We start from the raw sequence: 17,144 nt of genomic DNA, 5'->3' as shown, positions 1-17,144 counted from the left end.
CATGAGAACGAGCGTGAGTGACGCAAGATACATGAAGTTACATGGTAGGGAGTGTTTCAGTGTTTGGTGCCATATTAATGAATAAAGGCATGCTTATCTCTCCTCCCGAGTAGTGTTATTTCCAAAGGTAAAATACACAACAATTAGAATCTGCTAGGGCTCTTAGATAGATACACTTTAATTTTTGTCAGCAAGATGCAGTAGTCCTTGTTGCAGACCTACTCTGGTACTGCTCCATAATTCTTTTTCTGCTACATCGACAACATCATTGATGTTTTCTCTGGAACTAACTAACTTATTCCAAGCCCACAAATTCGTTTGGAACATTTCTGAGTCCTCAGTTCCATTTCTGTATCTTTGTCTCCATTTAAAAAGAAAGCTATCAGCTGACTTATTTTTTTACAAACACACCAACTCTGACAGCTGTTGAGACTGCACCTCCTCCCACTCTGCTTCTTGCAAGAGCAACATCTCCTTTCCTCATCTTCTCCCATCGTCTTTCTATTCTATGACATCCAAAATATCCTCTTTCTTCGGGAAAGGTAGCTTCCCCCTCGGTGTAGTTGATACTGTCCTTAACCACATATCCTCCATTTCCCACACTTCTGCTCACACCTTCTTGCTCCAGACAGAATACAGATAGCTTTCCCTTGCTCCTCGTCTTTCACCCCATCAATCTCCGCATCCAGCAAATCATTGTTCGACACTTCTGCCAGAAATAATTTGAGCCCACTACAAGTCACATCTTCCCTTCCACATGTCAGTTTCTGCTCTTCACTAGCACCACTCTCGGTGACTCCCCTGCTTCTCTTACCTTCCAAACCATCCCTCAGGTAATTTCCCTCCAAGCACTTTCTGCTGTCACCATAGGTGGTGGAACACCTGTACCTACAGCTTCCCCTTTTTCCCCACCCACAAACCAATACAGCTCTTCCTAGTCATGCAGAGTATCTAACATAGTCTGCTTCTTTTGGTGCTCTTGATGTGGGTCTGATCTACATCAGTAAGGCCAAGTGCAGACTATGCTACCACTTTGACGTGCACCTGCGGTCTGTCCTTATGTGCCAGTTGGAGTTCATAGATGTTGGCCATTTTGATTCTCTTCCCCATTCCCTCATCCATCAGCCTCCTCCATTGCCAGGATAGTGTCAGATGCAAAATGATGAACAGCATCTCTCATTCTGATGGGAAGCCTGCAATCGAATGACACGAACATTGAGTTTTCCAATTTATAGTAACCCACTACTTCTCGGTCACTTTCTCTCTGCTACACATCCATCTAGGTTATCTCACACACACACTCTTTCTAACTCCTCCCCCCTACTCCAACCAACTTTATGTTCCCTCATTCTTCCCTCCACCCCCACACCTTTGCTATCTAACCATCACATTCCTGTCCCCACTGTTCCCATTAGGCTCTCTGATATGGTTCAACCAAACTTCTTTCTTCAGAAGCTATCCCTATCTTCACCTTCCCCTCCTCCTCTTTCCCCCTGCTAACTTTATCTGCCCCCTCCTTTTTCCCCCTTTGTCAGCTTCCATCTATCATTGTCTCCTAACTCCCCCCGACATGGCTCCATCTTTCCACGATCTTTCACCTCTCCTTGGTTCACCTATTACCCATTGACCCCTTGCCCTCTCTTTAATGCTGTCTATTTTTCCTCTTCCTTCTCAATGTTGAAGCAGGGATTCACTTGAAATGAGGAATGTCTGTTTTCCTCCATGGATGCTGCATGACCTATTGAATTCCTAATCAGTTTGGGATTTTTTCACTACGATTATATTTTGCTTCTGCCTTTCTTTTAAATTTAAAATGGCAATTTGAACATAGAAAAGAAACTTACGTGGTATATATGAAACCATTACAATGATAAGACAAGTATAGTAGTCAAATGAGACATTGTACTTGTTTGGAAGTCTCAGAGAATAGATGCCAGATTTCTTTACAAAAGGCAAGGCACCATAAATTGTAAGAAGTTCACCAACCACACCAATTGGATACAAGATGATAAAGAGGTTGTATCTGCAAATAATAAAAAAAATGAAAAGCAATCATTTACATGAAACAAAAATAAATCATAGTTAAAAGTCAAATAAGACGGAGGGATAACGACTTGTCAAATCAGAAACGCAAAGAAAAATAATTCCAATCCTCATGTCTAGTTTAATTATATCATTCATATAGCACATATCTGAATTTAGAATTGGAAATATGAGTAAATAAGTCATTAAAAATAAATCTTTCAAGAACTGAGTGTTGCACTGCATTTGAAGAGCAAGCCTCCAAGTGTTGAACTCTGGTTCAAATCCAACCCAGACTGATGAGAATAATATTTTGGCAACAAGACTTTGCACGAATGGCTTTTCATAATATAAATCCACTTCTTAGCAGTACACAGTAGTTTCTTATTCAACATTAATAGTAAGAAACAAAAATATCAGGTTACTTGTTGGGGTTCAAATCAGCAAAATAAAAATCACAAATGGGACAAAAATCATAACACTGGAACAAAAGCAAGGATCTACCCCACATTTGATCCGAAGTACTTAATGCATTGATCTAAACAAACATGGAAACAAAAAGCAACATGGCTGATAAAAATGTGATTAAAACACTTTGAAATGTTTGCTTCAACATAAACAAAGTAACTACTACAGCAAGTGAAAGGAATCCTGAACATTTTTGGTTTCTTCTACTTCAGGTTTTACTGTCACCTTCACCTCCAAAATTCTGTGCTAATTGTGAATGCTCTTCATTATCCTAATTGCAACCCTTTTACCATCCCACTCTACAGTTCCACTTTAGACCATGGATTCCAAATAAGACACTGCATTCATTTTCAAATTCCCAACTTAAACAATGAGAAAATCCAAAAGATTATTATTAATGTAAAGGTGAACAAAATTTTATTAACTCTAGTAAGTATAATCAAAAAGCTTGAGTTTAGCACCATATTTCTTTTTTTTAATGCAGTAAGTGGAACATGTGAACAGCAGAATTTTTGAAAGACTCAGATTTTGGTCAACAGCAATCTGATATTAATGAATAAGCACTGATAATACACCAAAATCCTGAGTAACTTTACTAATCAAGCTTTCCAGCTGTGTGCTGCCACTGGCTTCTCCATAGAATCTTGAAGGACAAGCTCACTCAGACACTGTGCCAATTCCGCAGGATGTTCCCATTGTATCCAGATGAGGTACTACAGGAGACCCTCAAATTTAGAGAACAAGTCTGGGCTGCACAGTAGTGTAGCTACTAGAACGGCTGGCCCAGAGTGCAGTGACCCAGATTCAAACCTGATCTCATAGATTGTGTGTGAATATTGCACATTCTTACTTTCTCCCCTCCAATCCTCTCAGCATTCTGGTTTCTCTTCACATCTCAAAAAGTATATAGGTTGGTTGGTATATTATTAAATATAGAACTTTGCATGGAGGAATGTGGGGAAGGTGGGGGAGGATAGAGGTTAATGAAAATGTGGGATAATACAATGAAGGATTACTGTCAATGAATATTGGATTAACAGTGCAAACTCAGCAGGACAAAGGGGCCATGCTACATAGTTCTGAAAACACTATGAATCCAGCTGTAAGGGATGAGAGAGCAGTCACAATGGGATTGACATGGGAGTAATAAAGGATTCCATTGTGTAGTTTAGTGCAGCAGAATGCTACTTTTAGATCGTATTTAAAATTCAAAATTAAATTAGCACTATTAAATTATGCATAATTTTCCAGCACTAAAGTTATTTTTCAACAAATATACAAATAATTTTGCCAAACATTTCCTGATCCACTTAAAGGCATTTTACAACCAAGTAGATTGAAGTAGATAGTGTAATCCACTTTTAAAATAATTAATGTTCTACATATTCTCAATAACACAAAATACAGACAATAAACTAATACTGCCACAGACACAAAATCTGTTTGTGATCTTTTAAAAAAACTATGTAAGCACAGATCTTGATGTAAAGAAGCTGCCACATTTCTCTGTGGCATATTTTAATGGCAGAAAGAATGATAGACAACAATTATAATTTCAAGCACAAATGCAAAGAATGTACCGAGTTCATTCCCCACCTTCCCCCCACACACAAAAAGTGGTAGATGCCTGGAATGCATTGCTAGCGGTGCTAATGTAAACTGGTACAATATAAACATGTAAAAGACTCTCAGATAGGCACAGAACATTACAGCACACTACAGGTCCTTTGGCCCACAATGTTGTACTGACCTACACAAACCGATTGCACAACAATCTAATCCTTCCCTATGTCACATGCATAACCCTCTATTTTTCTTACACCTGTTATGAGCCCAGAGGACCCCAAAACCCAGCAGCAATAGAAATTCACCAAGACAAATGCTTACTTAAACAAAATTTACTTTAATTAGCTTTAATCATGAAAACAGGATCTAACTTTAACTTATCACTATTAACTTACTTCATCTAACTTAACCCCCTTCTAATTCTAAGCGCACGTGTATGTAATGTGTGTGTAAGTTCAGAAAAGTTCTTTGATTCACAGTTCAATCTCACTTCTCATTCCTCCAATTTCACTGGTTGCGGGCAATTCTTTTACTGTGCACAGAATTTAACATTTATGAAGTTCACCAGGCTTTGCTGCTTGAAAGGTAAACGGTTACTGCTCAGGAAGGTTCTTATCAGTTTTCAGAGAGAGATTTGTTGCTCGTTGGACACCCACAACTGATCCCTTTTAATCAGCCACTTCAGGGTCTTGCTGAAGAAACTTGCTGCATCAGGGTTCTCCAGATGATAACCTCTTTCTTTCCCTTATTTCAAGTGAAACATTATGCAGCCCACCATCTCCTCCTGTATGGACCACAAGGGTTTTGACCAGGCTGAACTAAGAACTCACAACCCATCTTCAAAATGGGGTTTTTCCACAAGCTTGCCAGCTTGTCCTGTTCCAGTCCCAGCTGCTGATGCTGAACTATAGAACTGTAGAACTGAATTCTCTCTCTCTCTCACTCAGAGGAAACCATATGACCCTCTTACAACAGCAAACTGCACTCAGACTGTGGCACTGGACCCAATCTTCTGAGTTCGTTCATCTGTTGCTTTCCAAAACAATAATCCATTACTCCACAGCATGTCTAATTAACACCTACTTGTGAAGTCCTTATAGACATTCTTCAAGGTTTTTACAAAGGCACACGGAGCCTGGACTGTCTGGCTTGAGCAGAGCTCTGGCATTTTAAATTAGGTCTTTTTTGAAGTGTTTGTATGTGACCTACACTAAAAAAACCTGCCACAATTTATCTCCTTTAAAACATATCTACAATATAAATTATAACATAATCTGTCACACACTCACATGCCAATTTAGGACACTTTATTCCCTAAACTTTCCTCCATTCACTTTAAACAGATGCCATCTGATATTTGGTATTGTTACCTTGGGAAAGACATGATAGCTGTCCACTCTATCTGCGTTGTTCTTTAGTGTTCTGTGGTTCTGTGGATCCTTGCACACAGCAAAGACCCTTATAACAATCAAGCATAGGTTGATGAAATGCAAGGAATATTTGTGCCACATTGCTCACCTGGAGTAGATCCTAACCAACTCCCACCAGATGAGAGTACATCAGGATACCTTCCACCCTGAATGGATATAGATAGCAGATCAATTCTTGTCACCCACACTAAATTCTGGAACTCCATCTCCAATAGCACTTCAAATACTCAAAACTACAGAAAGTCAACAACACCTTCTTAAAGAAATTAGCCTCAGCCTCCCATGTTCTGGGGAATAAAGACCCTGCCTATCTGTACAAGTCAAGCCCCCCGGTCCCAGCAATATACTGGTGAAGCTCTTCTTGGCCCCTTTGAACTTATTGATATCCTTCCTATAACAAGGTGCGGTGTCTAACCCTAAAGCAGCCTCTTGTAGATGTCCTTCATGGAGTGAAGATTGATCTCCATGATGACACTGGCTGAGTTCACAGCTCTCTAGTCTTTTTGTGTCCCTTACATTGGCAATTTCATACCAGTCAGTGATACAACCAGTCAGAATACTCTCCATGGTATTCCTATGGAAATTTGCAAGAGTTTTTCAAATCTCCTCAAACTCTTCACTAAATATAGCTGCTGTGATTGCATTGACAGGAGCCTGGACGAACACCCAACGGTACAAAAACAGCTTCAGGTTTCTGAATACACAATGAACGACAGATGCTACCTCATATTCTCTTCTTTTGCACTAATTTATTTATTTTTTTTAAATGTAATTTATAGCAAGTAATGCTGCTGCAAAACAAAACATTTTGTGATATGTTCATAACAATGAATTCTGAATCTGATTCTGCTGTGGCATACTCCAACTGTAGTCTCACCATCACACTGTACACTTGTATCAAAATCCCAATTTTTGTACTCAATGAAGGCAAGTGTGTGAAATACCTTCTTTAATGACCCTGTCCTCCTGAGATGCCACTATCATGGAACAATGCACTTGCATTCCTGGGTCTCTCTGCTCTAAACAGTCTTCCGAGCTCTGCTATTTATTGTACATGTCCTACCCTGGTTTAGGCCTGGGCGGCACGGTTAGCGTAGCAGTTAACACAAACTATTACAGTGCCAGTGACCTGGGTTTGAATCCAGCGCTGTCTGTAAGGAGTTTGTACGTTCTCCTAGTGTCTACGTGGATTTCCTCTGTGTGCTCAAGTTTTCTACCATATTCAAAAATGTATGGGGCTGCAGATTAATTTAGGTCTTTGGGCGGCACCCTGCTGTATGTCTGTATGTCTAATTTTATTTGAATTGACTTGCCAAAATGCAGTACCTCATACTTAGACAGAATTCAATTCCATTTGCCAATCCTTGACCCACTTTCCTACTGATCTAGATCCTCTTGCTAATGTATTAGATATCCTTCAACACTGTCCACTAAATCAATTTTGTTGTCATCTTTAGGTGCAATACTGATCTTCACTACATTACCATCCAAATCATTAATACCATATTGATAACAAACATCAGTGGACCCAGAACTGACCCCTGTGGCACGCCATCATAGAGCTCCAAATCAGAAAAGCAGCATTCTACTACCATCCTGCTTCTTTCCACTGAGGCAATTTTGAATCAAATTGGCCAGCTCTCCTCAAATACCATGTAATTTAACCTTCCAGACAAATCTGCAATATGGGGCCTTATCAAGGGTCTGCTGGTCCATATACAAAATATCCACGAACCTGCCCTTGTCATTCCTTCTGGTCATCTGTTTTAAATCAGGGTCGAAGTTAAATAAATGTTTGTGTTTTGATCTCATTCATCAATGGTAATTCAAAGCAATGACTACCCAACTTTGCTAATTACCCAGTAACTCTTTACACCAATTCAATTTGATTTTTTACTTCAGATTTATTAGTTTTCAATAAACTGATAAAATATCATGAATGAAGGCAACCAATGCACAAATGTGTGAATAATTATATTTAAACACACATCTGCTCCTTCTCTAATGCACCTGCATCATTATGCATCAGGGAAATTAAACACTTTTAGCTACAGCCATCTTTTGATAGCATATACAAGCCCATTAAGATGTCTAAATGCTCATTCTCCTGTCTCATATTAAAATGTTTAAGATTTAAAATGTTACCTTCTACTTTGTTGGACAGTTTTAATCAAATTTTAACTTGTTTGAATATTTAAATTCTAATTTTAATTGATGCAATAAATTCAACACTCCATTTCTTAATATTAAGGCTTCATGCAGCCAGTTCCTCATCAAATGGCTAGTACATTTACCAATTTCTTCCCAGGTTATTATCCACTGTGTATTTCTGAACATGTGTTTGCCTATCATTGATGCTGATAATTTTCCTTCCTAATCCATTTTCTTTATTTTCTGTATTCATTTACAGTCCAGATATATTTCTATTTTATATTCACTCAGTGAAAGCAGTACACAAAGAATATCAATAAAAGAGCAAAACCAAAAGCAACAAATTGGGACAAAAAATAAACTGCTCCTGGAGGGAATACAATAGGTAAAAATAGAGAAAGTGGGGAATTTGGAAATACATCATAGCACCCTAGATATACTACTCATTTAATGTAATGTCAGACAAGACTAGTGGAATTTCCTAATGATACATTTTCATTGAAATGCTCTATAAATAACCCCCACAGAACAAATTCTATACTTTATTAACATAATAAACTTCCCTAATTTTAAAATGTTATTTACAAATTAAAGACCAAAGGGATACTAAATATCACACATTAAACAATGTTTTGAAAATGTTTTCTCCCAGATAAAATATGCAGATGTAATCATTTGTCAAGAAACTCTCATGTTACAGTACTACTTCAGACTGCCTCACTGGATCATAAGAAATGTATGAAGTGCATTCCATAACCAAAACAGATGGCCTTTAAAATGGCAGCAGGTTAACATGAAACGTGGTCTACTATTTCAAGAGCCAATTACCAGAAACATAATTCAGCAAGCTTGCACAAATCAACATGATCTTCACTCTTTACCCATGCGCATGTATTTCGAATAAAAGGCAAACAATACACATTATAATAACATAACCAATTATCATATTTTGGAAGATTACTGTGTAGATAAGTTTTAGTCAGTCTTGTTTTTAAATAAACCTGCTACAGCCAATCAATACATATCAAAATGACTTTGATGGGGACTGTAATATTGTCTGTGAGGTTTTTTTTAAATATATTATTTAGCAATTTTTTAACCACAATCGTAAATACATTCCTTTCAATAAAAAGCTTCAAAAGTTATACATGTGGTATACAAAATCTTCCCCCCTCCTCCCTTCCCAAACCCCAAAAAACTATAAAAAGAAAGAGTAGGAACAGATATAGAAGAAAAACTGGAGAATGTCAAAAGAATAAACTGTTTAACATAGCATCCAGCATCAGCTGGAGGTTACCAAGAGATGGGGTCTTCAGAGAAACTGTTGAACATTTATACCTACATTTTGCAAATATGGACACCATATTCTCCAAAATATCTGATATTTATTTCATAAATTATAAGTAATCTTCTTCAGTGGAATAGAGCTCCAAAGTTCTGCATGTCATCTCCCCATCCCTGAATCTGCATCTGATTTTCAAGTAATAGCTATACACTTTCTAGATTCTGCTGAAGCAATTCATACAAATTCAATTTGATACATAGTTAATTTTAATTTATGTTTTATAGTCATAATATTACCCAACAAAAATAGCAATGGATCCTGTGGGAACCTAACACATCCCACTTATTATTTCCAAAAAAAATTCCAACTTCCAACCAGAAGTGTTTAACTTTAGGATAGTCCAAGTAGATTGCAGAAATGGTCCAACTTCTTGACCACATCTAAAATGTAAATCTGATAGTATTGGGTTCATTTTAAAAATTTTTTGATGAGTTAAGTATAACTGATGCAAAAAATTATATTAGACCAACCTATATCTAACATTAATAACATTTGTTATATTATCTCCATATAGTTGCATCCAATCTTTTTCATCTATTTGTCTATTCAAATCTGCTTCCTGTCTTAATCTTGACTTATGTACTCCTATTTTAGGGGCTTTCTTTTGAAATAATTATATATTACAGAGATAAAATTATTCACATTAGTGTTACAAGCCCAGAGGAACCGAAAACCCAGCAGCAATAGATATTCACCAAGACAAATGCTTACTTAAACAAAAGTTGCTTTTAATTATCTTTAAACATGAAAACAAAATCACACTTTAACTTATCATGATTGACTTAACTAACCCAACTTAACCCCCTTCTAATTCTAAGCGCATGTGTATGTAATGTGTGCGTAAGTTCAGAAAAGTTATTTGATTCACAGTCCAGTTTCACTTCTCATTCCTCCAAGTTCACTCGTTGGAGGCAATTCTTATATTGTACACAGAATTTAACATTTATAAAGTTCACTAGGATTTGGTGCTTGAAAGGTAAATGGTTATCGCTCAGGAAGATTTTGGTAAGTTTTCAGAGAGAGATTCGTTGCACACTGGACACCTATATCTGATTCCTTTTTTAATCAGCCACTTCAGTGTCATGCCAAAGAAACTTGCCCTCTCAGGGATCTCCAGATGATAACCTCTTTCTTTCAGGTCACCACAGAGTTCCTTCTTGTTTCATTTGTTTCAAGTGAAAGATTAGACAGCCATTCCTCTCCTCTTGCATGAACCACAAGGGCTTTGACCAGGCTGAACCAAGCACTCACAACCCATCTTCCAAATGGCGTTTTCCACAAGCACGCCAGCTTGTCATGTTTCAGTCCCAGTTGCTGCTACTGATTGTAAAACTGCAGAACTGATCTCTGTCTCTCTCTCTCTCTCACACACACACACACACACACACACACACACACACACACACACACACACACACACACACACACACACACACACACACAAAGCCTATTTTACTCTCTCTGCTTGCAAAATGACATGACCCTCTTAGAACAGCAAGTTCACCTCCAGACAGAATGCGGCTCCAACAAGTTCTTTCATTTGTTGCCTTTTAGTAAACAATAATCCATTAGAGAAGTCTCTTGGGCGCTCTCCAAAGCTTTTGCAAAGACCGTTGGCCCCAACATGTCTAGCACAAGCGGAGCTTCAGTATTTTACATAAGATCAGTTTTTAAAGTGTTTATATGTGACCTACACTAACTAACCTGCCCCAATTTAACTCCCAAAAACATATCTATATACTGTCACATTAGTATTATGAATCAATAATTCCAATTCACTCTGAGTAGGTCATGTCAAACTAGGACCTATCTTATCAGTCAAAAAAGCCTGAACTTAATAATAACAGGAAAAAAGTATTATTTGGCACATTAAATTTATTCTTCATTTGTTCAAAAGTAATAAATCTTCCAGCTTCAAAACAATCTTCTGTTCCCTCAACACCCATCATCAGAAATTGATTATCGACAGAAAATGGTATGTCTATTTTGACATAAAGGTTTTTAATCACAAAATTAAACCTTTCACACCTATTTCATAATCAATTGTATTCCATAATTCAATCAAATGTTTCAAAACAGGTGTATCCCCACTTTCCACCAATAATTTTGATTGCATTTATAAATAAAATGCTGTATATTAATTTCTCTTATTTTACTATGTTCTATATTAGCCCAAGCAGGAATCCTATCAACACCAGCCAAAACATTAATAAATCTCTATTGAGCTGCGTTATAATAATTTTTAAAATAGGGAAGTTGTAAACCTTCTAATTCAAACTTCCAAGTCAATTTTTCCAAAGAAACCCTCACCATTTTCCCTTTCCACAAAAACTGTCTAATAATCTTATTCAAGTCTTTTTTTTAAATTTGTGGAAATGAAATAGGAATGGACTGGAAAAAAATATTGAACCCAAGGGAAAATATTCATCTGAAATACAATTAACTCTACCTATTAGAGTTATAGGTAAATTATTCCACTTATTCAAATCTTATTTAATTTTAGTAAGTAGTGGCAAATAATTCAATTTATTTAAATTATTTAAATCATTATCAATTCTAATATCTAAATATTTAATTCCATTATCTGGCCATCTAAATTGAGTGGCCTTTTTACATTGAGTATAGTCACCCTTAACTAAAGGCAAGATTTCACTTTTATCCCAATTAATCTTATAACCAGATACTTCACCATATTCTTCCAATCTTGTATGTAACTGACGCAACAAATTTATAGGGTCTGTCAAATGAACCAAAACATCATCAGCAAACAAATTTATTTTATATTCTTCGGAATTAACCCTTATACGCTTAATCTTTAAATCTTGTCTTATTAATTGTGTTAAAGGCTCTATTGCCAAAATAAACAAAGTTGGTGATAAAGGACATCCTTATCTACTTGATATAGTTTATTTAAAATGGGTAGAAATTTGTCCATTAGTCACCACTCTTGCAGATGGATTTTTTAAATAAAATTTTCACCCAATTAATAAATATTGGTTCAAAACCAAACTTTTCAAATACTTTATACAAAAATTCTATTCTAACCTATCAAAAGCCTTCTCTGCATCTAATGCTACTGCCACAGTTAAGTCACCCTTTTTCTGAGCAGATTGTTGTTTTTTAACACATCCTGTTTAAAGCTAGAACTTTATGAGCCCTTTCTCCTAATTCATAGTACCTTTGTTTGGTTCTCTCAATTAACTTATCTGTTTTATATGTCTGAATCGTATTATAATGGCATTTATTTTTATTATTAGATTCCTCCTTTTTTCATCCAAAGTCTTTCTTTGTAAATCCTTTTCCAAACCTTCTATTTCCTTTTCCAATTGGTCAACCTCTTTCATAAAATCTTTCCTAATTTTTGCTGAGTAACATTATCTGGCCTCGTAAATATGCCTTCAAAGCACCCCAGAGATCAAATTTATTGTCCATTGAATTAGAATTTATTTCTAAAAAAAATCTTGAATCTGTTTCCTTATAAAATCACAAAAATCCACTCTCTTCAACTATGCAGAATTAAATCTCCATCTATAAACTATATATCACCATATAAAATTTATAATCGCTTAACATACACTGACCCTATTATTGATTCATCATCTTCCATATCTCATCAGATCTGGAGCAACTCATCAATTTCCTCTTTATCTAGCTATCTCGGCATATCTTCACTTTTTTCTTTCACATCATTGATTTGCAACCTTTTTGCAAATGTCCACAAGTTCCATTTCATACCATATACTAGCTATTGCTTATCATTAAAATTTCTTGATCTCTACCTTTTAGTTTATTGACTGTCTCTTCTGCAAATCCAGGGAATATCAAGTCTCTTTAAATTGAAAATGTCATTGCTTTCCCTCTTTCTCCATGTCAACATACAATCTCTGATAACCCCATCTTTATACCCATTCATGTATGTTTGAAAGTATTCCTGACAAAATCAATGACATTTCCTGCACATCTCCCATCTTTATGAGAAAATGAAGGCATTAATGTAGCAAAACTATTCAGCGGCAGTAACAATAGTTTGAATGAAGGACAATTAACACATCAGTGAAAACAATTATTTTAGGAAGGAAGTATTCAATGGAAAAAGACTGTAGATCATAAAAAAAAGGTATAAGATCATGACACAAGTAGTTTTCTTTCAGAAATTGACATGTTTTGATGTAATATGTTTACTTCAAGTAAAGATGCCAAAAATTTGCTTTAATTCAAGTTAAAAGGTTACTTTGCACCAACAGTTCCTGAAGTGCTTTACAACTCATACCATCCCTGGCTGTCGATAACAACTGATTAGTCAATGACTTATTTTCATTATTATGGGATTACAAATTTAAATGAAGACTTAGGTCATTGAGTTAGTTTTCCATTATCTCCAAATTTTGACAGGACTTTGCTTTTCATACTCCATCTGCAATCTTATGTTTCCCCATTGCAACAACAATCTTTTCATCTCTCACTCTCTCTCTCTCCATTTCATAGGCAATTGATGCCTCTGGGGAAAAAAAAACACTCAATGTTCGCTTTAAAACCTTACATTTACACATACTTCCCATATAACTGTACCAGACACAAATTCAGTTGACTTACTTTTCCCATTGTACAAATCCAACTAAACCTTCTTTCCATGCAAGCAACTGTTTAACATGCATTTCTTGCAGCTCAGCATTTACTTGTTCGGTGCTATATAGTATTAGTGGACTTATTTCCAAGTGTTCTCATTTTGTACCGTTTTAGTTTAGTTCAGCATTTCTTTTTGCTACAACCTTCTTCAGTGTTTTCAGAAACAATGTATCATTGTATTATGGCTCAGCTACGGATATTTCAATGCAACCACAGGGGTCCATATGGTCACAGAGAGAATGTGCAAACTCCACACAGTGGCCTCTAAAGTCAGGATTGAATCAAGGTTCCCTGACACTGAGAAGCATCAGCTTTGCCAGCTGTGATGCCCAGTTCCTTTGTTTCCTTTTTTTGTTCACTCTTTCTCTCCAACAGCCCTCATTTCATTATTTTTCTCTCTAACTTCCCTGATTAACCCATTATGCCAATGACTTGTACAACCTAACTCCATGGCAATCCTGACCTCAACCTCTCAGATTTAATCCCTTTGTTTTATTCATTCCTCCACCGCATTACTATTTCTTAGTTACAATGATGGGTCTTTGACCTGAAACATTAACTGTTTCTATATCCACACATGCTATTAGACCTGCTGATTGTTTCCAGCCTGTTCAGTTTTAAAAATTATTTCAGACTTCCTGAATCTGCTTTTTTAAAAAAAAAATTCATAGGAGCAGGCCATTTGGCTCAATTCTATGCCAATTCTGAGCATTGCATTACCCCACCATCTACACTGTAGTATTGGCTCGTATTCTGCATGGAAGTTGGTGACAAGTGGTGTTTTGTAGGGATCTGTTCTGGGACCCCTCCTTTTTGTGATTTTTGTAAATGACCTGGATAAGGAAGTGGAAGGGTCAGTTGATAAGTTTGCAGATGACATGAAAGTTGGTGGTGTCGTGGATAATCTGGAGAGCTGCCAGAGGTTACAAAGGAACATTGTTAGGATTAAGACTGGCTTGCAAAATGGTAGATGGGAGTTTAAACCAGAAAATATGAAGTGGTTAATTTTCATTAGGTCAAAATTGAAGGCAGAATATAATGTTAATGGGAGGACTCTGAGCAGTGTGGAAACTGAAAGATCTTGGGGTCCATGTCCATTAGACAGTCAAAGTTGTTGCATAGGTTGATGGTGTTGTTGAGAAGGTGGGTTGGCCTTCATTAACTGTGGAATCAAGTTCAAGAGCCATGAGGTAATTTTATAACCATACAAGACCTTGGTTAGACCCCACTTGAAATATTGTGTTAATTTCTGGTCACCACATTACTAGAAAGATATGGATGCTATTGAGAGGGTGCAGAGGAGATTTTTAAGGATGATACCTGAACTGGAGAGTATGTCTGATGAGGATAGGTTGAGTGAGCAACAGAGGATGAAGGGTGACCAGACAGAGGTGTATAAGATAATGGGAGACATTGATCATGTGGGTGGCCAGAAGTTTTTTCTCAGCACTGAAATGGCTAGCACAATAGGGCACAGTTTTAAGGTACTTGGGAGTAAGTATGGGGGGGGCGGGGGTGTAAGAGGTAGGTTTTTCACAGAGAGTGATGAGTGGATGAAATGTGCTGTCAGCAATGATGGTGGAGGCAGGTAAAATGAGATATTTTAAGAGGCTTTTAGGAAGGTACATGAAACTGAGGCAAATGGAGGGTTATGGAGGAGGGAAATTCTAGGCAGTTGTTAGAGTAGGTTATTAGGTCAGCACAACATTGTGGGTTGAAGGACCTGTACTATGCTATTGATTTCTATGTTCTAGGATCTAGTCAATTACCCTTAACAAAAGTGGCACATCTTTGTGAAGTCACAAGAAAACTGGTGCTAATCCAACCACTGAGAGAATGTGTAAACTCCATAGAAAGTTTGAATGTCTGTGGAGTTTGCAGGATATGAGGCATTGAGAATATCTTTGATGTATGGTCAATGTTCACAATGCTAAGGTCTTTAATTTAAAATGCAGAAATAGGTGTGTTTGTCTAATGAAGGTTCTAAAAATACTCTTAGATGGTTAATATCACAAGCACTTCACCATAAATAAAAATCAGATCAATGAACATAATGAAAAATGGAGAACAGAACAAGTTTGATAGCTACATTGTTAAAATTGTAAATTGAAATCTATTAAAGATGGGCAAATTCTGTATTGCTGTACCCGTTTATGGCTAATTCTGCTTGTGATTTGCTCTATTTTCCTGAAGATGACAACTTGTGTCTAGGATATAATTCTGCAGTCCGTTAAAATGATTTAGAACTTGGGCTCGCAGCCTAGCTGAAAATATAGTCAGCTGATACACCAATCTTCTGGCTGCAATAGATTACAACTGCACAAACGTAGCTTTTACATTAAATCACAAAACTGTGTTCTATGCACAGTAAATAGATTTATAACTAGGAAATGATGCACAAACAATTTCTAACAACGTGATGGAACAATTTCTGTTTTTGTTCTCTGATATTCTAAGTTTAATTTCAAAGCAACCCATCAAACATCCAGCTTACTAAAAATATTGAATATGTTAAACGATTGCATTTTTTCCTCACCTCCTGCTTGTTACATCTCTTGTTGGTGTTCATTTTCTAACCGAAGTAAAAGCAATTTTATTTTATTGTACTCTTTCACGATGGCAGGTTTACCTTTGGAATTGAACATGTATTTTGAACCTAATTATAGTTTTGAAAGCCTGTTCAATTTTAAACTCTGTGTCCACCGAGATTGATAAAATGAAATTGAAAGTCTACTTTATTCATAACAGAATTAAGTTTACCCATGGAGTTCAAAATTAGGTACAAAAAGTATAATGCACTAATTGCTTTGGAAGCTTATTAAATGTTCAAGTCTTCTTTTCAACATTGGTAGCCTTCCCTTTGATTTTCAGTCTAATTCAATTTTTCTTTGTTAAAGTCAACAATCTAACTTATAGCATGCACATTCAGTCCATAATGTGCCAATTGTAATGTTATTCCTATCCATTATATTTACTTGATTTAATCACGATCTTCATTATGATCCAGCAATGAATAATCCAATGGTCAACAATTTTATTAACTTACAAACTTTTTCAACAATCTGCCTATGCATAATTCTTATGTTTCATTTCTTTTTCATCTGTTATTCTGCAGATGAATGAGACTAAGCAGATTTAAGAAAATCCAATGTTGTTTGCTCAGCTTAAAAGCAATAGAAATAGACCAGGAAATTATCAGCCAATGAGCTTGAACCAGTGGTAGGGAGATTAATGGAGAAGATTCCTAGTAATCCAGACCCATCTAAAAAAGATGAGGGATAGTCAGTGTGGCTGTGGAGGGAAGGTCAAACTTCTCACAAACTTGATTGAATGTTTCTTCTCGAATTAGAGTTGACTTGTTGAGCTATTCGTGTTTGTACTAGATAGTGACAATAAATTTGAACTTAAAGTGACGGTTAGTGCAATGTCTTTACAGCACCAGCGATTGGGACCAGACCTGAGTTCGAATCCCATGCTGTCTGTAAGGAATTTGTACATTCTCCCTGTATCTGCGTGGGTTTTCTCTGGGGGCTCCC

General features: G+C 36.5%; 1 protein-coding gene across 3 annotated transcripts in view; it reads right to left on the bottom strand.

Moving 5' to 3' along the window:
• hacd1 (3-hydroxyacyl-CoA dehydratase 1) overlaps nt 1-17,144 on the bottom strand; it is a 107,418-nt gene that overhangs the window by 9,247 nt on the left and 81,027 nt on the right. For all 3 annotated transcript variants that reach the window (XM_069914250.1, XM_069914251.1, XM_069914249.1), the window contains exon 6: nt 1,845-2,023. In XM_069914250.1, coding sequence (XP_069770351.1) covers nt 1,845-2,023 — 179 coding nt within the window. The remainder of the gene's footprint in view (nt 1-1,844; nt 2,024-17,144) is intronic.

This window comes from Narcine bancroftii, chromosome 1 (assembly GCF_036971445.1).
Source record: "Narcine bancroftii isolate sNarBan1 chromosome 1, sNarBan1.hap1, whole genome shotgun sequence".
NCBI classification, from domain to species: Eukaryota; Metazoa; Chordata; class Chondrichthyes; order Torpediniformes; family Narcinidae; genus Narcine; species Narcine bancroftii.
This window is presented reverse-complemented; position numbering and strand designations above follow the sequence as displayed.